Consider the following 20,956-nt stretch of genomic DNA (forward strand, 5'->3'; position numbering starts at 1 on the left):
CAGGCGCCTACAGCCAGCTGCCCCGGGCCCAAGAGAGTCGTGTGGGCCAAGGCCCCTGTATTCCCACCACTTGCAGAGAAAAGCTGCTTCCCCCCCACACCCACCAACATGGCTTCAGGAAAGAAGCCAGCTCCCGATGCCAGGCTGGACTTCAGAGGCTGCATTCTGCAGAGCTGCCAGCCCTGTGCTGGTGACAGGCAAGAAGAGGCAGGAAGCCTTGAGCTTCCTCCCAGGGGCTGGGCCTGCTGGAGCCAGCAGTCCACATTTCTTCTTATAGCCCTGAGAGTTTCAGGGCATTACTCAGGAAAAGGAAGCGGGGGGTCACCAGTGTGGGTGGAGGGCTAGAGCCCTTCCAAAGCCACTCAGTCTACTGCAATGGTCAGGTTTCAGGAGACATAGGAGTCCCCCCAGTATTTAGGAAAGGGACTTTGTAAGATGGGGTTTTGAGAGATGGGGTCTCACTCTGTTACTCAGGCTGGAGTGCAGTGGTGCAATCATAGCTCACTACAGCCTCAAACTCCTGGGCTCAAATGATCCTCCCACCTTGGCCTCCCAAAGTGCTGGGACTGTAGGCATGAGCCACCACACCTGGCCAGGACTTTATAAAGATTATACAACTCTTCTCCAGGACATTTTAACCCCAAAAAGTAGAAGCTTTGCAGAACTTACTATGCAGAGGACAGTCCTTTTGATTATATGTAGCTTTAGAGCAACTTTTATTTTTCCTTTTTACATGGGGCTAAAGAACTTGCATAGAGCAATTTTTTTTTTTTTTTTTTTTTTTTTTTTTTTTTGAGACAGAGTCTTGCTCTGTCACCCAGGCTAGAGGTGCAATCTCGGCTCACTGCAACCTCTGCCTCCTAGGTTCAAGCCATTTTCCTGCCTCAGCCTCCCGAGTAGCTGGGACTACAGGTGCGCATCACCACGCCTGGCTAATTTTTGTATTTTGAGTAGAGATGGGGTTTCACCATGTTGGCCAGGCTGGTCTCGAACTCCTGGCTTGAAGTGATCCACCCACCTCAGCCTCCCAAAGTACTGGGATTGCAGGCGTGCGCCACTGTGCCCGGCCGATAACAATTTTTCACAAGCTTACTTTTCTCGTTTTGCCAATGCATGGTGAAAGTGAACCCAAGCTTGGGGACCGCAGGCCTAGACAATGCGGGGCCCTCGTTCACACACACCCAAGCCCCGCCAAACTCAGGCAGCCTTGGAAAGGAGACGTGTAAGGCAGGTGTGGGTAGGACCTGTTTTTAGTACCTAGAAAAAGACTAAGAAAGTGGTCTGGAGATGTTTAGAAGGTTAAAAGCAACGAAGAAAAAAATCCATGACAACCTATCAGGAACTGATTGACTCTCAGAATGGAAAACTGGACACAGAAACTGGATCATGCTAGAAAATTCCAGGGAACCCACAGGCCTGTGCCCTGAGTGTCCGAGAGCTCCGCAGTGGGCCCCTGTGGAAGGCGGGATCCCAGGGCTGCCTGGTCCCTTCCCCGCGGTGGCAGCCCCTTCCTGAGGTGCTCTGGTCTGCCCCAGGGGAACCTGCCAGCTCTAGCAGGGCCTCTGCCTCAGGGTCCCACCACCTCCTCCCCTCAGGGACAAACACAGCAGACAGTTTTGTGAAGAGCTTTTTAGTAGCTAAATATGGCACCATGTGTTCCAAGGGCAATATAAATTACAGTATGCAAAACATACTGACTGGCTGAGGTAAAACACACTGCTCCTGCCTCACGTCACCATGAGGGGAAACACACATATGCTTTAAAAACATCTCGCTTATAAAAAAACATCCCCTAGAAAGGCCTCCAGAGAGGGGCTGTGAGGCTCACCCTCTGCCGCGCTCAGGAGGACCCACCGGCTCGGCCCTGGCCCATCCACTGCAGCCATGGGTGGCGCCTCCCCCTACTGCCTGCCCAGGGCTCTGTCCACGTTGCTCTTGATGGTGTCGAGGAAGTCTGTGGTGTTCAGGAAGTGCTCGTTCAGCTTCACACTGCAGAGAGAGCACCACTCACATCAGGGGCGGCTCCAGGCCTTGCCAAGGCCATCAGCCAGGCCCTTCCAGGGAACAGCCTGAGCTTGGGCATCAGAACAGCCATCTCCTGCCACCCAGGCTACAGGCCAGGGGCCAGCTATAGCCCACTGCCATGAGGCCACAGAGATTCGGCAGGCACCCCCGGGGTCTGTCTTTCCAGGTAACTGCTCTCCTGAGAGCTGGGAGAGGGGTGTGGGCAGGGTCAGAAGGAGCTCTGAGTAGCCAGCCTCAGGGATGGGGGGGAACTCACTAGACCTGGTCTGCAGAGGCTGGCCTGAGCAGTCTCTCAGGGCTGTGGACATGTCCTGCCCCAGGCCCCCTGGCAGCTAAGCTGACTCATGAGGGGGACTTTAGGAGGGGTCCCCTGGCTTCCTCCCACATGGCCCCAGGGTCTGCCCGCCACCCCAGGCCACGCACTTGCTGAGGCCGTGAATGCAGCCCGCCAGGTCCTTGGTCATGGCTCCACTCTCCACCGTCTCCACGCACACCTTCTCCAGCGTCTGGGCAAACCTACGGGGATGGGGCAGAATGAGACCCCACCTGTGCAAGGGCAGGACCCAGAGCCTGTCCCAGGCAGCTCTGGCCTCTCCCTCCGTGCTCACCTGATGAGCTCTTGGTTCCCATCTAGCTTCCCCCGGTGCTCCAGGCCACGTGTCCAGGCAAAGATACTGGCGATGGGGTTGGTGCTGGTGGGCCGGCCCTGGGGACGGGGGTTGCAGGGGGATCAGGAGCCGAGCCAGCTAGTGAGGAGGCTGCCCAGATACAGCTGCCCGCCCCTGGACTGGCAGGTCAGGCTCGTCTTTCCAGCCCTCAGCCCAGTGGGCTTTGGGCCCCTGGGGTAGAGGGGCATTGTGAGGCCCCATGCCCTGTACTCACCTTCTGGTGCTCCCGATAGTGGCGGGTGACGGTCCCATGAGCGGCCTCAGCCTCAATCGTCTTCCCATCAGGGCAGACCAGGACGGACGTCATCAGGCCAAGGGAGCCAAAGCCTGGAGGGCAGAAAGCCTTTCTCTCAGGGCCTCGCCTCTCTTGGGGCCACCCAGCTGAGCCCTGCTGCCCTCTACAACCCAATATTGTAGCTGTCATAGTTTGTGGCTCTACTCAGCCTCCCCCAACTGCAACTGGGAGGACAGGGACCGTTCCAGGCCTCTCCACCCTGCTGTGGGTCTCCAGGGCCCGGCACAGGGCTGGAGGGCACTGGAGGGTGGCTATCACCAGCACATTAACATCCATCTGTGTCACCAGCTCCGGGCGCCCCACAGCCTGTAGCCCACAGGGCCCAAGACCCCACAGAGTCCTGTGGTCCCCCACAGCCTGCCACCCAGCCTGGCTCATGACCCGGAGGCACATTCAAGGAGAACGATAAAGCTGTGGTCAGCTATTTCCCAACAATCACTTTTGCAGCTGCTCTCTCAGGACACTTTCAAGCTTTTTGATTAATTTCTGAATGTTCCCAAATCCACATGTCAGCTCCCGCAAATTTTCTATCGTCAAGGACTCCAGGGCTTCAAAGGCACCCCCATGACACCAAAATAAGGACCGAAGAAAGAAAACGTGGACAGCATCTACAGGAAAATGCTTTGTCTACGAATTCTAAGCATTCTGGCTGTGAGCAATCCCTTCTCCATTTTACCTGCACCTTCACACCATTCTTTAGACACTTAAGGTTAATTGTCATGCCTCTGCCTCATCTGCTATGACGTTTCATCCTTCTATCCTAGATGGGAATTGTTCTGGTGAGAGGATCCCCACTGAACTTTCCAAAGTAAAGCCAAAGGTTTACGCAAAGTAACAAGACTCTGCTTTCCATCAGAACCTGTCCTGGGCTTCCCTTTTCCCCGTACCAGGAGCTGCCCTGGTAAGCTTAGGTTTCTCTTTCACTCTCTATGTCCTGCCTGTTTCCCACGCCTACCACCTTTCCTGCTCTTGTTCCCAACACAATTCGCCCATTTCTCGCTGTTCTTCTCTAATGGTCTCACCTATACTTTTTTTTTTTTTGGAGACGGAGTTTCACCCTTGTTGCCCAGGCTGGAGTGCAATGGTGCAATCTCGGCTCACTGCAACCTCCGCCTCCTGGATTCAAGAGATTCTCCTGCCTCAGCCTCTCAAGTGGCTGGGATTACAGGTGCCCACCACCGCGCCCGCCTCTATGCCTGGCTAATTTTTTTTGCATTTTTAGTAGAGACGGGGTTTCGCCATGTTGGCCACGCTGTTCTCAAACTCCTGACCTCATCACCTATACTTTTTACTGCAATCTGATTTGTCTTTTAGGACACCCTAGGGCTTGGGGGTTTGCAAGCTTCCCCGACATTCTCTTCCATCCATTAGGTTCGCTATGCAAAATGCATTCGCTGTAGTTTAAAGAACCTCCGGTCCTGCTTGATCCCATTTTCCTACTGGAACCAAAGAGTTATGAGGCTCCATCATGGACTGGAGCAACCTTAGGGCTGACAACCTAGCCCTGGAATTCCTGTGCCCTCCTTTCTCTCTAAGAGCAGCCTCAGTAATACACCAGTCCAAACCTAATTTGTGATCCTCTCTCTCAGACGCCAGGGAGCTCCTGCCCCCTGCTGTCTACAGAGGACCCTGCAGTGAGTCCTGCTGTTCCACTAGAGTTTTCTACCAAAAGGGTCTGAAAATCCCTCCAGCCAGAGAAGACCAACAGTCCACCCCCACAGGGAGCAGCGAGCTCCCAGCATACCCTGGGCCAGGATGTCTGACTGCACATCTCCGTCATAGTTCTTGCAGGCCCACACAAAGCCGCCCGAAGACTTGAGGACCTGAGCCACCATGTCATCAATGAGCCGGTGCTCATACCAGATCTTATTCTTGTCGAAGTCGGTCTTATAGTGCCTGGGAGTAAAAAGGTCTGTTATGGGGAGAGGGCAGAAGGCTGACAGGTTGGGGATCCGTCCCTGAGCCTTGAAGCTGAGCCAAATGCACTCTAATAGCGACCTTCCCAGGGTAGGATGGGAATAGCATGGGGGGAAGAAAGGCCACAGAGTACATGGATGAGGCTTTACTTGTCAAAGATCTCCTGGAAGATGTCCTTGAAACGCCCATCGTAGGCTTTCAGTATGGTGTTCTTGGTGCTCATGTACAGCGGCCATTTCTTCTGGATGGCATACTGGAAGCAGCTGTGCGCAAAACCCGAGATGGACTGCAGGGGGAGAGACAGGGCCCTGGCGTGGTGCCCTAGCCTGGCGATTGCCGGCAACCTCTCACCTCCCAGGGCAAGGCCCAGATCTCCAGGAACGGTACCCCGCCGCCCACACGACTGTTTAACACCAGCCTCCGTGCAGTGAACACGATGTGTCCGCTGGCCCAGCCTCTCCCTCTCAACTTCCCAGGGGCAAGAGGCCCCTCAACTTTGCTTTGGAAAGCACCGCCTTTTCCCCAGTTCTTAGACTATGTGGCTGGGGCAGGGCTAATTCCCAGGCCTAGCCCTGGGGTTGACAGTGTGTCCCTGGCTTATCCAATCAGAAGCCTTTCTCCCCGGGGCCTCTGTGATTGGCTCAGAGGTGGTCATGTGACTCAGCCTGGCATTGGAGCTGGAATTGGGTGTAAAGAGGCATTCTCTTCTGATAGGGTAGCCAAGCAGGCAGGAGTACGCCTGGAGCTGTTCATGGCCATTTCTTTTCTTTCTTTTTTTTTTTTCAAGAGATGGGGTCTCACTGTTGCCCAGGCTGGTCTTAAACTTCCGGTGTCAAGCAATCCTGCCTTGGCCTCCCAAAGTGCTGGAATTACAAGTGTGAGCCACCATGCCGAGCCCTGGTGGCCATTTCTGCCTCTCTGTGGCCTAAGAATGAGGCCATTACAGAAGAAAGGAAAGCCACGAGACAGGGATGAAGAGACAAGCTGGGAGAGGAGGGGCCCAGGATGCCCGAGCCAGCCTCACCTCGTCGGTGTTGTACATGCCCATGCCCACGCCGCCTGCGGGGAAGTTGTACACTTCCCACTCCTTGACACCGCTGCCATCTTTTGGGGTGAAGACCATTTTGAACGTGCCGGCCCGGTCTGCCACAAAGTCTGTGGCCTTGTACTGCAGAGACAAGAGGATGGCTAGGCCAGGAGCTCCAGTCGGGGGGTGCCCAGGTCAGTGGATCCCCTCCCCAACCCTGGCCTACCTGGTCGCCATGGGCATGCCTGCCAATGGTGATGGGCTTGGTCCAGCCAGGGACTAGGCGTGGGATGTTTTTGCAGATGATGGGCTCCCGGAAGACAGTCCCCCCCAGGATGTTCCGGATAGTTCCATTGGGACTTTTCCACATCTTCTTCAGCTTGAACTCTGTGAGGACAGAGATAATAGGGGTCCCACTGCAGCCGCCACCTTTCAACCAGAATTTGAACCCCAAGCAACAACAAAGCCAGACGGGGGTCCTAAAATTCTTCACGAGGGAGGCAGTAGAGTCTAGAGTGCAAATATGTGGGCTCTGGAGTCTGCCAATTTTTTTTTTTTTTTTTTTTGAGACGGAGTTTTGCTCCTATTGCCCAGGCTGGAGTGCAATGGTGCGATCTCGGCTCACCACAACCTCCGCCTCCTGGGTTCAAGCGGTTCTCCTGCTTCAGCCTCCCGAGCAGCTGGGATTACAGGCATGTGACACCACACCCAGCTAATTCTGTATTTTTAGGAGAGATGGGGTTTCTCCATGTTGGTCAGGCTGGTCTCGACCTCCCAACCTCAGGTGATCTGCCTGCCTCGGCCTCCCAAAGTGCTGGGATTACAGGTGTGAGCCACCACGCCCGGCAAGTCTGCCAGTTTTAACGGTGAAGCTTACAAAAGTGGCTCAACCAAAGCTGTAAAAAAAAATTACTGGAAAAATAACTAGCCTAAGTGTCGTCGTGAGGACTAAATGAGCTCGTGTGTAAAGGGCCTAGAACGGTGCCCGGTCCATGCTGAGTGCGCTGTTGGCCATTATGATTCCCACATCACACATGCAGGGAGTACAGTCAGGGGGAAGGGCTTGTCTAATGAAACCTGACAACACAATGCCCACTCCACATGCTCCGGTCCTGGCCCCAATGTCACCCCAGTTCCTAAGGCTGTGACCCTCTCCTGCCTTGTCCGTAAATGGGGATACGTAACTCCCAGGGTTCAGGTGAAATGAAGAGCTCAGCACTCAAATGATCCCAGTGCTGTGGGCCAGGCATGACCTGCAGGACAGGGGCAGGCCTGGGGAGTTTGCAGATGTATCTCGAGTACTTCCCACCAGCTCCCTCCGACTGTGGAAGGTAGGAAGAGAGAGCTCAGAAAACTCCTCAACCATCCTTTCTCGAATTATCCAAACCTGGCCCCTCTGCACACACACTGCTTTCACTTCATGGAACCCTCAAGAGTGGCCCCAACAGCCAAGGACCAGGAGCCAGTCCAGGCCTGGTAGGGGCAGCTCTCAGTGACCCTGCATGACCATGGGGACAGAGGTAGACCTGCAAGGCCAAGCCAGTGGCAGGAGGGCAATAGCGATGTTCCCCAGAGGCTGCTGAGGCTCTGAAGGACACAGGCCTTACTCACAGCCCTCCTCTGCACAATCTCTCTGCAAACCTGCCTGCAAGACTGTCCACGCCAGAATGGACTACTGCCCAAAGAAGCCATCCTTACTGTGACCACATCAGCATTACCTTCCTCCTCCTCAGCCCTGTCACCGATGACATCTACCACTGTCAGAGCCAGAGTGCAGCAGAAACACCACTGGCCTGGGAGATGGAAGACGTGGATTCTGTTCTCAGCTCTGCTGTGCCCTAACCGTGGAACCTGAGGCCAGCCCCTTTACCCACGCCTGCCCCAGCCTCATCAAAGGTGACCTCTGAGGCCCCACTGCCCACCAGGCACACACAGGGAGACTGGCCTCCGGTGCAGTTGGCTTCAGGAAAGCCCCAGCTCCGGAGCCTCCCAACCTCCCAGTCCCGAAATGAGTGACATGGCCAACTGCCCCACCCCAAGTCTGGGAGAGGCCGGGGGGAGAAGCCTGTGACCCTCCCTGGCCCACCCACCTCCACACCCTCGCACCTTCCACACGGGCCTCATCAGGGGTGATGGTGGCACACTTGACAGCCACACTGTACTTCTGGGTGGCCAGTGCAGAGTCAATGGTGACCTGGTCATCGGTCTGGTCACGGTTTGGGAGCCCGAGGTCAAAATACTTTAGCTGGATGTCCACGTGGGGCAGGATGAGCTGGGGACAGAGGGCCAGAGCAAGGCGTCACCCCAGTGACTCAGGGACATGACAACAAAGGGCAGAATAAGAAGTCTACAGGCCATGGCAGGGGACAGTCAGTCAGAACAGGGATGAGTGAAGGCCAGTGGAGGGGCGCAGCAGAAAGCTGGAGTCAGCCATTTCTCAGTGGGGCCTGGCCAGAGCTGGCAGAGGCTGGGGCTCTGGAGAGAGGTTGGCAGGCCAGGCCACAGTCTTTCGGAGGGTTCTTCCCCCATTGTGCCTATCTGCCCCCCTCACATGGCCCATCAACTCAGCCAAACCCCAACCCCAAATACATCTAGATTTCTCTATATAACTGGCTTCCTCTTCTCCTCAAGTGCTTTGAGATCTTACAATCGGAAGTGACAGTTCTCAACCTCTGTCCCAGGAACGCACAGTGTGAGGCCTTCACAAGGACTACGTGCTCTCCTGGACATGCATAGACCACGGCAACTTTGGAGAAGCCAAGCGGCCACTCTGGGACCCCTTTGCCATGTGGCTTGTCACAGCTGCAGGCTGGGTCACTGCCCTGCACACCAGCCCTGTTCCCCTTTCACTCCTTTTCAAGAAGTGAGGCAAAATGTAGGGGATCAAGATGGAAATGATACAGGATTAACCTTGAAGCTTCTCAAAGTTGACAGAACATGTGGGATTTGGCACCAGCACAACACAGACTGCTGGGGACAGGCCCCCGCCTGACGACTTCTGAACAATTAGCGGACCAGATGTGAAAGAAGGGTAGACAGAGGGAGAGAAACAGAGCTGCTGCCGCCCACCAGGACAACGGGGGGTCCTAGAGACCTGCAGTCCAGGAGACTCTGTGAGACAGAACACTCCCTGGCCAGCCCACCTGGAGAGCCACCCACTTCGGGAGGGGGCACTACCTTCTCCTTGATGAACTGCCAGATAATACGGGTCATCTCATCACCATCCATCTCCACCACGGGCTTCGCCACCTTGATCCTTTTGTCGGCATCTAGAAGCAGGGACACACAGTGCATCATGCCCCTGGGGAGGCTGGAGGGGGGCCCTCTCCTCCCGGCCAGGCCCGCCCTTCACCAGGAGACAGTGGCAGAAAGCCAGGGCTCCAGCTGCCCGGCGTCCACTCCCCGTCTGCAAATCAGCTCCCTCACTGCTTAGAGCAGGGGTCCCCAACTCCCAGGCCGTGGACTAGTACCATGGGCTCTGCAGAGAGGTCAGCAGACCAGGCCACAGCCTTTAGTGCAGGTCCATGGCTGTTAGGAACTGGGCCACACAGCAGGAGGAGAGCTGCAGGTGAGTGAGCACTACCACCTGAGCTCATGCCTGGGAACTGTGCACACGAGGGATCTAGGTTGCAAGCTCCTTATGAGAGTCTAATGCCTGATGATCTGTCACTGTCTCCCAGCACCTCCAGATGGGACTGTCTAGTTGCAAGAAAACAAGCTCAGGGCCCTCCCCGATTGTACATTATGGTGAGCTATATAATTTTTTCATTATATATTACAATATAATAATAGAAATAAAGTGCACAATAAATGTAATGCACTTGACTCATCCCAAAACCATCCCCGCTGCCCACCACCCTGTCACCCGTGGAAAAACTGTCTTCCATGAAGCTGGCCCCTGGTGCCAAAAAGTTTGGAAATTGCTGGTTTACAGCACCTGGATCCATCTATCCTTCCTTCCTTCCTTTCCTTTCTTTCCTTCCTTCCTTCCTTCCTTCCTTCCTTCCTTCCTTCCTTCCTTCCTTTCCTTCCTTTCCTTCCTTCCTCCCTGTCTCTCTCTCTCTCTTTCTCTCTCTTTCTTGGCAGGGTCCTGTTCCGTTTGTCAGGCTGGAATGCACTGATGCCATCATAGCTTACTACAGCATTGACCTCCTGGCTTCAAGTGATCCTCTGACCTCAGCCTCCCACATAGCTGAGACTACAGGCGCATGCCACCACACCCAGCTATTTTTAATTTTTTTTTCTGAGACGAAGTTTCGCTATTGTCCCCCAGGGTGGAGTGCAGTGGCATGATCTCAGGCCACTGCAACCTCCGCCTCCAGAGTTCAAGTGATTCTCGGGCCTCAGCCTTCCAAGTAGCGGGAATTTCAGGTGTGCACCACCACACCTGGCTAATTTTTTGTATTTTTAGTAGAGACAGTGTTTCACCATGTTGGCCAGGCTGGTCTCGAACTCCTGACCTCAGGTGATCCACCTGCCTCAACCCCCGCAAAGTGCTGGGATTACAGGCGTGAGCCACTGCACAGGCTTAATTTTCAAATTTTTTTGTAGAGATGGAGTCTTGCTCTGTTGCCCAGGCTGGCTGGACTCCCCACCCCACCCCCACTTTAATCCGGCTAGGTAGAACTACCCAAAAACATGCCCAGCCCACCAGTGGCCAAGAGGGTGGGGGCCAGTCTGGCCAGTCAGACCCTCTCCCCATGGAATATGAAGGCAGAGGAGATCAACACAAAGAACGCCGGCTAGCTGCGGCTGCCTCAGCCAGCACCAAATCAGCAAGAGATTGTCCACGGGCTCCTGCCGTCCAGTTCCTAAGGAGGGCCTGGGTCCTCTTTTATGTATTTATTTATTTATTGTTTAGAGTCAGGGTCTCTTTATCTCTCTATGTTGCCCAGGCCAGGCTCAGACTCCAGGGCTCAAGCAATCCTTGTACCTCAGCCTCCTTAGTAGTTGGGGCTACAGGCCCACGCCTAGATACTTCTTTTGTCCAAGACTTAGTTCTTTACAGTTTTCCCTGCAATTCTATGAGCTACCCTGTGTACCTCATAATAAAACCCTCTCCAAGTTAACCACTCACTAACTTTGTCTGTTGCTTGCGACCCAAGAGCCCTTAACTAACTTGTAGTGATAAATAGTATAGACAGGTATTGAGTGCCTACTATGTGCCTTACAGCGTACCAATGCTGTACAATGTGATTCCATTTAATCCCAAAAACAACCCCAAGGAGGTATCATTACCTCCGTTTCATTTATTTAGTTTATTTATTTATTTATTTATTTATTTTTTGAGACAGTCTTTGGTCTGTCGCCCAGGCTGGAATGCAATGGTGCGATCTCGGCTCACTGCAACCTCCGCCTCCCAGGTTCAAGCGATTCTGTCTCAGCTTCCCGAGTGGCTGGGATTACAGGCAGACGCCACCAGGCCTGGCTAATTCTTGCATTTTTAGTAGAGACGGGGTTTTGCCATGTTGGCCAGGCTGGTCTCGAACTCCTAACCTCAGGTGATCCACCCACCTTGGCCTCCCAAAGTGCTGGGATTACAGGCGTGAGCCACCACGCCTGACCATTATCTCCATTTTAAATGTGGGAAACTGAGGCTTAGAGAGGTTAATGGCTTACTGCCCAAGGTGACAGAGCTTGAAAACAGCAGAGCCACGAGGACTCTGACCCTGTTCAACAGGAAGGACAGGCTTACAGCACCTGCGAATGGAACTCAGAACCTTTGATCCCAGCCGACGAAGGTCAGTGAGTCCTACCAGAGAAGCATCAAAGGACTCAATGAGGGGCTGATCAGAGGTCCAGGGAGACAATGGAGGGTAGGGGGCAGGGGACACTACTGAAGGAGAGTCTGACTCACAGGAAAACCCAACAGTCTGGGAAGTGAATTTCAAAGAAAACTCAGGAACTGGCCACCTAACAATGAATCAGTACAGCTGCCTTGGACAAGGCTTGTTGAACCTCAGCCTGTAGCAGACAGAGGCACCGGGGCACCAGCCTGCTCCTCTGCCCGCAGTCTGGGAAGAAGCAGCAACTGCAGAGCAGGGAACAAGATCTAATAAAACTTCAGTCACAGGGAAATCTCACCAGCTCAGCTGAGAGCTGTGCCCTTCCCCCAAAGCAGCACTCCTCAGCCTCACTTACAGCCCAATTACTCTTGTGTTACACACAGTCCTTAGAGAGGTAGTGATGTGTCTTCAGCTCCACTCTAGATTAGACACAGCAAATCAGGTGAAGGAAAGAGAATGTTTATTTGAAAATACTGGGTTGGGGCTGGGTGTAATGGCTCACGCCTGTAATTCTAGCACTTTGGGAGGCTGAGGCAGGTGGATTACTCAAGGTAAGGAGTTCAAGACCAGCCTGGCCAACATGGTGAAACCCCATCTCTACTAAAAATAGAAAAATTAGTCGGGCATGGTGGCACGTGCCTGTAATCCCAGCTACCGAGGAGGGTGAGGCAGGAGAATCGCTTGAACCCGGGAGGTGGAGGTTGCAGTGAGCCAAGATCACGCCACTGCACTCCAGCCTGGGCAACAGAGTGAGACTCCATCTCAAAACAAACAAACAAACAAAAAAAACCCAAAAAAAAAAACAAAAAAAAACAAAAAAAAACTGGGTTGGAAGAACTGGCAAGGGACAGAATACCTGTGAAAAGCAGGCCTAGAAACCATCTCGGCACATTTAAAACAAAAGTGATTAAAGCCCAACAGACCTCAAACAACTCACTTTCCAAAGATAGGCAAAGAGTTTGTTTGTTTTTTTTTAATCTAAAAATAATCTTAGAGATCATTTAGGGGGAATAATGAGACTCAGAGTGTGGTCTGCATCAGAGGCAAGATAGAACCCAGATCCCTGACCCAAATGCAGCCTCTGGAAGACCCGTGGGTCAGAGGTAGAGAAGCAGCACACAAACAAAGCCTTGGACTATTCCATTCCCTAGAGAACAACAGGTGGCTGGCTGCTGGCTCTACTGCCTTCCCCAAGACGCGATGGGGATTTTGAACCCAATCTATGATATTCCTTCACTTTTCTCTGAAGCTTGAGTGGAAAGAACTGCAGAACCTGCAGAAAGTCTGTTGAGCTGTTGCAGAGCTAGTTTAGTTCTGCGGAGCATCTCCTATGAGTTAATTTGAGGACAGCTAATCAAATGTGTTAAAAAAAAAAAATGGACTATCATAATTAGGAGCCCTAAGGAGAGACTCACTTGGGGCCAGTTCTACAGGTTTCAGCCTCAGCCTGGGCTCCACGGTTGGGCTTCAGGCAGGCATGGCTAGGAGAGTTCAAGGTCAAGATCAAAGACCCGGTGTGTCAAACCCTCAGAGACCACGGGACCTGCTTATTTACTCACCAGCAAGTGCTAAGTAAGCACTTATCCAGTACCCCACTGGGATACTGAAATGGCTAAATCACAACAGTGCCTGCCCTGAGGCGGTGAGTGTGGAAGGGGAAACCCACAGGTAACAGAGAGAGAGCAAGCAGGGCTGTCATCAAAGTCAGGATGCCCAGGCCTCCCTGGAAGCAAACATCCCAGGGGAGCTGAGAACAGCGACATGAGCCAAGGCCAGCAGAGACTTGTTCTGCTTGTTCCAGGTAGTGGTTTTTAAAAAAATCTTAATTGGTGACCAAGTTTTAAAAATCATTAAATCTCAACAATAAAACAAATAACTCAATGTTAAAATGGACAAGAGACTGGCTGGGCGCCGTGTCTCACGCCTGTAATCCCAGCACTTTGGGAGGTTGAGGCGGGCAGATCACTTGAGGTCAGGAGTTCGAGACCAGTCTGGCCACAATGGTGAAACTGTCTCTACTAAAAATAGAAAAAAAAAATTAGCCTGGTGTGGTGACACACACCTGTAGTCCCAGCTATTTGGGAGGCTGAGGCAGGAGAATTGCTTGAACCCAGGAGGTGGAGGTTGCAGTGAGCACAGATCACGCCACTGTACTCCAGGCTGGGTAACAGGAAGACTCCGTCTCAAAATAAATAAATAAATATAATGGACAAAAGACTTAAATAGACATTTCAAGTCCAAAGATGATATAGAAATGGCCAACAAGCACATTAAAAGATGCTCAGCATCACTAATCATTAGGGAAATGCAAATCAAAACCATAATGAGATATCACCCCACTATCCCACAACCACTAAAATAGCTACTATCAGAAAAAAAAAAAAAAAAAAAACCCAGAAAATAAAGTGCTGGCAAGGATATGGAGAAATTAGAACTCTTGTGCCCTGTTGGTGGGAATGTGAAATGGTGCAGCTGCTGTGGAAAACAGTATGGGTGTTCCTCAGCTAAAAGAGAAAGACTTACTATATGATCCAGCAATTCTGCTTCTGGATATACATCCAAAAAAAATTGAAAGCGGGGTCTGAAAGAGATATATCTATGCCCACATTCACAGCAGCAATGTTCACAATAGCAAAAGGTAGAAGCAACCCACGTATCCATCACAGATGAATGGATAAAGACAATGTGATACAGTCCGCCCTTATCCAAGGTTTTATTTCCATGACATCAGTTACCTGTGGTGTCAGTTACCCACAGTCAACCCTAGTCTGAAAATAGGTGAGTACAGTACGATAAGATATTTTAAGAGAGACCAAATTCATGTAACTTTCATTACAGTATATTGTTATAATTGTTCTATTTTATTACTAGTTATTATTGCTACTCTTACTGTCCCTAATTCATAAATTAAACTTTATCCTAGATCTGTATGTATAGGAAAAAACATGGTATCTACAGGCTTTGCAGTTTCAGGTACCCACTGGGGGTCTTGAAATGCATCCTCCAAGGATAAGGGGGACTACTGTGTCTACATACAATGGAATATGATTCAGCCTTGAAAAGGAGGGAAATTCTGACACCTGCTATGAAGTGGATGAACCTGGGCAGCATTATGCTAAGTGAAATAAACCAGTCACAAAAGACAAATACTATATGCTTCTACTTACATGAGGTACCTAGAATAGTCAAATTCATAGAAACAGAAAGTAAAAAGGTGGTTGCCAGGGACTGGGGACGGGAAATGGGGAGGTATTGTTTAATGTGCAGAGAGTTTCAGTTTTGCCTTTTTTTTTTTTTTTTTTGAGAGTTTCAGTTTTTTTTTTTTTTTTTTTTTTTGAGAGTTTCAGTTTTGCAAGGTGACAAAGTTCTGGTGATGGATGGTAGTAATGTTTGCACAACAGTGTGAATGTACTTAACAATACTGTACACTGAAAAATGATTAAGATGGTAAGTTTTATAGGTTTTTTACCAAAATAATAAAAATTTAAACCAGTCAAAAAAAATCAGGAGATTTTATATAAAAATCTAGAAATGCAGCAGGCATTCACTCATGGCAAGGATGGGCTGGGCTGAGGGCGGCCTCTCCCTTCATTCCATGACAGCCAAGTGCCCTCCAGTGTGGCCCAGGGCACTGGACTTTGAGACCCCTGTCTGCTGTTCAGCCTGTATGGTGGAGATACAGCCATGGTCTGCCCTTCTATGGGAGACAAGTGGTGACAAGCTACCTGAAATACACGGAGCAGCAGCTAGGCCTCCCTGAAAACCTCTGAAGTGACAGCCACCACAAATCTTCAGCTGATGCATTGCACAAACACTGTCCTCTTAGCGAGAGTGCAGGATGGAATTACACCAGTCACCAGAGGCACGTTAGGCCGACTCTCCTCCCTGTCTTGGTACTGGCACCCAATACCAAGTAAGGATTTCAAAACCCATCCCTGGCTTCTTGCTGCTCCCAGCAGGAGGCTAGAGGTCCAGCCGCTGGCATAACTGCTCCCTCCACATTCCTACCTATGCACTCAGCAGAGAGGCTGCTCAGTCTGCATGTCCCAGCAAAGGATCACAGAGTGGGGAAAGGTTCCAATTCCTGGGGGCTCAAGAAGGCAGGACAGCAATTTTGTATAATTTATTTTATGTATGTATGTATGTATTTACTGAGACGGCGTGATCTCAGCTCACTGCAAGCTCCACCTCCCGGGTTCAAGCAATTCTCCTGCCTCAGCCTCCTGAGTAGCTGGGACTAGAGGCGCCCGCCACCACATCCAGCTAATTTTTGTATTTTTAGTAGAGACGGGGTTTCACCATGGTGGCCAGGCAGTTCTCGAACTCCTGGCCCCAAGTGATCTGCCCGCCTCAGCCTCCCAAAGTCCTGGGAGCCACCGCACCTGGCCAGAACAGCCATTTTGGAACAAACTCTAGTGGTTTCCTTGGTGTCATCCTTCATTCCTTCCCTTCTCTCACATCCACATCCAAACCACCAAAACCAGAAGCCACCCTCAGACAAGCCTATCCTTGCCATGAGTGAGTGCCTGCTGCGTATCTAGAGTTTTACGTAAAATCTCCTGAATTGGAACCTTTCCCCACTACTGGCTCTTCCTTCAAAATATATGCAGAATCCAATCACTTCTTCACCATCCCCAGTGCCACCATCCAGGTCCAAGCCATCATCCTCTCTTGCCAGGTCCCTGAAGCTAGAATGCTCCTGATAAGATGGAAATCAGATAACGACACTCCTCTCAAAACCCTGCAAAGTAAAAGCCAAAGCTCTCAAAAATGGCCTGTGAGCCCTCTACAGACCCCACTGCCGAACCTCATCCCATCACTCTACCTGGTGCCTGCTGAGCCAGCCTTCGCACCATCCTCTCTGCTCTTCCATCATGCCCTTGGCACCTGCAAGTCCCTCTTCCCCCAATACCGAAAATGGCCTGCTTCCTCCCCTCCTCAGCGATTCCTTCAGTGAGGACTTTTCTGGCTGCCCTATACAAACTTTTGTGCACAAAAGGACCCCCTCCCGAAATACCCGAAATACCCTTTCTTGCCTGTTTCTCCTTAGCTCTTCTCTTTTTTGGGGGAGAAGGGGGAGGCAGGGTCTTGCTTTGTCACCCAGGCTAGAGTGCAGTGGCACAATCATACCTCACTGCAGCCTTGACCTCCTGGGCTCAAGTGATCCTCCTGAGTAGCTAAGACTACAGACATGCACCATTGTGCCTGGCTAATTTCATTTTTTATTTTTGTAGAGATGGGGTCTCACTACATTGCCCAGGCTGGTCTGGAGCTCCCAGCCTCAAGCAATCCTCCCACCTCAGCCTCCCAAAATGCTGGGATTACAGGTGTGAGCCACAGTGCCTGGCCTTCCTTAGCTCTTGTACCCATATATCACACTAGTCAACGTCTATCTTGTTTACTGTCTGCCCCGTTCCACATCAGAATTTGAGCTCCTAAGGGTTTTGAAGGAGTCTCTGCTGGTTTTACTCCCAGCTCTATCCCCAGCACTCGGCATGGTGTCTGGCACAAAGTAGGAGTATACTACTTTTGTCAAAGACATAAATAAAGGTCAAGCTGAAGTCAACTCCATCTGTGGTCAGGGCTGCCCTGCCCTCACCTTCTGTTTCACTGAATGTGCTTCCTCCCCTCTCACCCATCTGGTATGCATTGCCACACAGCGGCCAGTGAGTTCTTACCAGCAGCCTGCACCAGATTTACACGGGTGGCACTCTCCCCAGCCATGGGCCCCGTGCCCTGAAGAAGCTTACAACCTACAGTGTACTAATATTTGCAATCTGCTGGTATTTTTAACATGGGTTTACAGAGTATAAACCCCAGGGAAGGCCACAGACTGTGGCTTCCAGTAATCCGAGAGCAGTTTCCAGCACCTCATACCCTGAATGGAACCAGCCCAAGGGCCCTCAACTTCTTCACACAGAAGATCTGGGAGCAGGTCTCAGCCACTCCAAAGAGGCTGTTCCTAAGTACCTACTAGGCCTAAACACAACCACCCAAATCAGCTCTGGCAGGGCAGCTAGGGCCTTATCTGACGTGGCAGAAAGATCTGCACACTTAAGGGGCAAGAATTAAGAAGTTTCTGGGTTAGGAGTGGAGTAAAGGAAGGCTAGATAAGTAATTCTCCCACTGAGCCGTTCACAGAACTGGCCCCCACTGCCCCAAACTCTAACTTACCAGAAACATCACCAGCAGTCGCTGGAAGCCTGTAGCATTGCAAAATAGGAAACGATGCGTGCAGGAATTTACCAGGCAGCAGACACCGGGCTCTTTTAGCCCAAAAATATTCTTTCCTTGTCATCAAGGGGAATGCCAAGTATTCTGTCTCCAGCTGCGTTGCCAGGTAACAAGCTGGCAGAGTCGCAACTGTGTAATCTGATGTCTAACTCAAACACCAAGCAATTTCCCCATTCATAACCAACCCACATGGGGACTTCTAGAAGGACCCGTAACTGACTGCTTTTTCTGTATCCAAATTCAGGACCCTTAAAAGGGGCTTTGTGTTCCTGTTTGTGTGTTTTTTGGGGTTGTTTGTTGTTTTGTTTCTTTTTTTTACCATCAAGGCAGGAAAAAAAAGGAGAATTAAAGAATGTGGCTAACTTCCACCATATTTTTGCTGAAGGTGTTGTGCTATATGGGAATCTTTGGGTCCTGGGGCACTTGGAACCTGGGAGTTGTTGGGCTGATCCCTGAGGCAGATTCCCAGAGGTACAAAAGCAGACATGCCCCTTTCTCCTTGGCAGGGAGGTAGGACTGGGGCCCAAGCCTCCCTACCCCCCAGCTCTAGTCAGCTGCTCCCACAATCCGGTTAACCATTACTTCCTCTGACCAGGCCAAGGCCGGCGGGCCCCACCCCCTCTTCCTCACTCTCCTGGCTCACAAGGGGCTCCTGGCCAGATTAGGATAGGGGTTTCCATGGCAACTGGCATTAGACAGGGCCAAGGGACCCACATTGTTCCCTGCCTTTTGTAGCTGTGTTGGGTAGCCAGGGTAGGGGGCAGGCCGATGCCCACACGCCAGGCAAGGCACCCTGCGTTAGTAACGGAGGCTCGGGCTAACTCTTGCTTATTACGAAACGACTACTGTCTTCTCTCCTAAGCAGGGAGCTAAGGGTACCCAGAAGCCGTGGGAACGATTCCGCAAAGTGACATTTTGCGCGGGCTGCCAGGTCTCTGCGGCGAGTGAGCCAGGCAGGGAGGGCATGTGCCTGCCAAGGCAGGTCAAGTCAAGGAGAGGCCCCAGGATGGAGCCTCAAGTGCAGCAATGAAGGCCAAGGGGTGGGGGTGGGGGCGGCCAAACAAAAGGGGAAAATTAAAAAGGACGCTCCTCCAGCTGTCGTGTAAAAGGCTCCAAAAATAGCTGACGTGGGCCTGGTATCAGCGCGCGCCTGGCTGAAAAGGAAGGGGAAGTGCCTGTCTCCCGCCTCCCAGCCTTTGTCTGAGCAGGGGCCGCGCCACGACCCTCCCTCTCGCCAGGGGAGCGCGCGGGATGCTCCAGCCCCCCACGGGTGCTCGTCTCGTTCCAGGGGCGCAGGGCAGGTAGGCCACCCTTCGGGTCCGGGACACTCTCAGGACCCCCTCCCGAAATACCTAGGGGCGCGCGGCAGCCCCGAGCCCCCGCCCGCGCAGAACTGGCCGTCGCCCGGGCCACCAGTTGCCACCGTCCCTCAAGTCCCCACCCCAGCGCCTGGCATGGCCGGGAAGCGCCGGGCGGGGGATCGCGGGGGGAAGCTGCCCCCCGGCCCTTTGTGCGTCCGACCCCGCCGTCCCCGGGCTGCGGGCTGGCGGGACGCGCTCCCCGGCCCCAGCCTGGGAAGCCGCCACGTCGCAGCTGGGGGCGCGCGCCTGCCTGGACCCTCCGCGCGGCACTCACAGTGGCGCCGCGGCTGCTCTTGCGAGGTGGGGGCCGTCAGGGCCGCCGGCGCCCAGGCCGGCCGCGAGCCTGAGGCTCTGCAGAGCGAGCGCACGACCCGCAGGTAGCCGGCCATCCCAAGCAGGAGAGCGAACGAGCAGGGCGGGAGAGGTTCCAGCGCGCGCAGCTCCTGCCGGCTGCCTGGCCGCGGGCTAACGCTGGGCCTGGCGGGCGCGGGCCGCGCGGACACCACCGGGGCGGGGCTGCAGGGCCCGCCGCCCCATTGGGCCTTGCCGGGGAGGAGGCGGGGCCAGGGCCCCCGACGCTTCCAGCGTCCCGCGGGAGCCGGGACCCGGCGGCCAGGCCCGGCTGGTGCTTCTCTGGGCGCCGCTGAAAGCCCAGCTCCGCAGGAGGTACAGGCGTGAGACGCACCGGGACCCGGGAGCGGGATCAGGGCTGGGGGATTAGCAGAGCCACTTGCGAGGCTGACCCTCTCCAGGATGCCCCATGTAAACCTGGATGTCCGTTGCTGACGCTTTAGCTTAAACCCAAAGGCCAATCTGAGCGAATTCTAGCTTCCCTCCCCTGCCGGGCTGAACCCCAAGGCGCATTAGCCCAGCGCGGCTGCTGCATTCTTGAGCTAAGACCACCGGCGGCGCCTGCGCCTCCTCGAGTCCGCTGTCAGGTCCAGCTGGTGTAGAGAGAGTTGAAATCTCACTTTGGGCCGGGCGCAGTGGCTCACGCCTGTAATCCTAGAACTTTTGAGAGGTCGAGGCAGGCGGATCACTTGAAGTCAGGAGTTCGAGACCAGCCTGGCTAACATAATGAAACCCCTGTCTCGACTAAAAATACAAAAATTAGCCGGGCATGGTGGCACGCGCCCGTAATCCCAGCTACTCAGGAGGCTGAGGCGGGAGAATCACTTGAACCTGGGAGGCAGAGATTGCAGTGAGCTGAGATCATGCCGCTGCACTCCAGCCTGGGCAACAGAGCGAGACTCCGTCTCAAAAAAAAAAAAAAAAAAGATAAAAGAAATATGATTGGACCAGAAGGCCAATAACCTGAGTGGGGAAACCCAGCAAGTCCTGTCCATGTAGATTCTTCTTGGCCTCTCTCTGCAGCATTCCTTCCTTCTGAGTACGGGGCAGGACTCTCTCTGGGATGGAGGGGTCTTAGGACCTGCAAGCAAACAAGGTAGGTCAGATAATTTATGGCCAGTTTTTACCCAGAAACGTGTGGGAGAAAGTTAGAGTAATATTTTTGGGTTTGATGTCTGGCTTTGGGGGAGAAGGGCTCTGGTTTCTATGACCTGCCTTGAGGAAGAAGGATTCTAGTTTCTATGGCTGGCCTCGGAGGAGAGTGAGGGGCCAAAGACAGGAGGGAGGGAGAG

At 52.9% G+C, this 20,956-nt stretch overlaps 1 protein-coding gene across 1 annotated transcript; it reads right to left on the reverse strand.

The window, feature by feature from the left end:
* Nucleotides 1-1,614: 1,614 nt before the first annotated feature.
* Nucleotides 1,615-19,861, reverse strand: IDH2 (isocitrate dehydrogenase (NADP(+)) 2). Its single transcript, XM_003268495.4, has 11 exons — nucleotides 19,588-19,861; nucleotides 9,110-9,201; nucleotides 8,039-8,204; nucleotides 6,159-6,319; nucleotides 5,930-6,073; nucleotides 5,055-5,191; nucleotides 4,733-4,884; nucleotides 2,908-3,020; nucleotides 2,634-2,731; nucleotides 2,449-2,541; nucleotides 1,615-1,989 (listed from the first exon to the last, which is right to left on the reverse strand). Exons 1-11 carry the CDS (start codon nucleotides 19,700-19,702, stop codon nucleotides 1,902-1,904), a joined length of 1,359 nt encoding a protein of 452 aa, XP_003268543.2. The 5' UTR covers nucleotides 19,703-19,861; the 3' UTR covers nucleotides 1,615-1,901.
* Between the last annotated feature and the right edge of the window lie 1,095 nt (nucleotides 19,862-20,956).

Source organism: Nomascus leucogenys, chromosome 6 (assembly GCF_006542625.1).
Source record: "Nomascus leucogenys isolate Asia chromosome 6, Asia_NLE_v1, whole genome shotgun sequence".
NCBI classification, from domain to species: domain Eukaryota; kingdom Metazoa; phylum Chordata; class Mammalia; order Primates; family Hylobatidae; genus Nomascus; species Nomascus leucogenys.

Bases quoted from the DNA above. Each gene is read 5' to 3' on its own strand.
- IDH2 (XM_003268495.4), bottom strand. From the start codon at position 19,702: ATGGCCGGCTACCTGCGGGTCGTGCGCTCGCTCTGCAGAGCCTCAGGC. The intron at 6,074-6,158 runs GTAGGCCAGGGT...TTGTCTCTGCAG, and splicing joins GGCATGCCCATGGCGACCAG to TACAAGGCCACAGACTTTGT. The intron at 2,542-2,633 runs GTGAGCACGGAG...CCATCCCCGTAG, and splicing joins GGGAACCAAGAGCTCATCAG to GTTTGCCCAGACGCTGGAGA.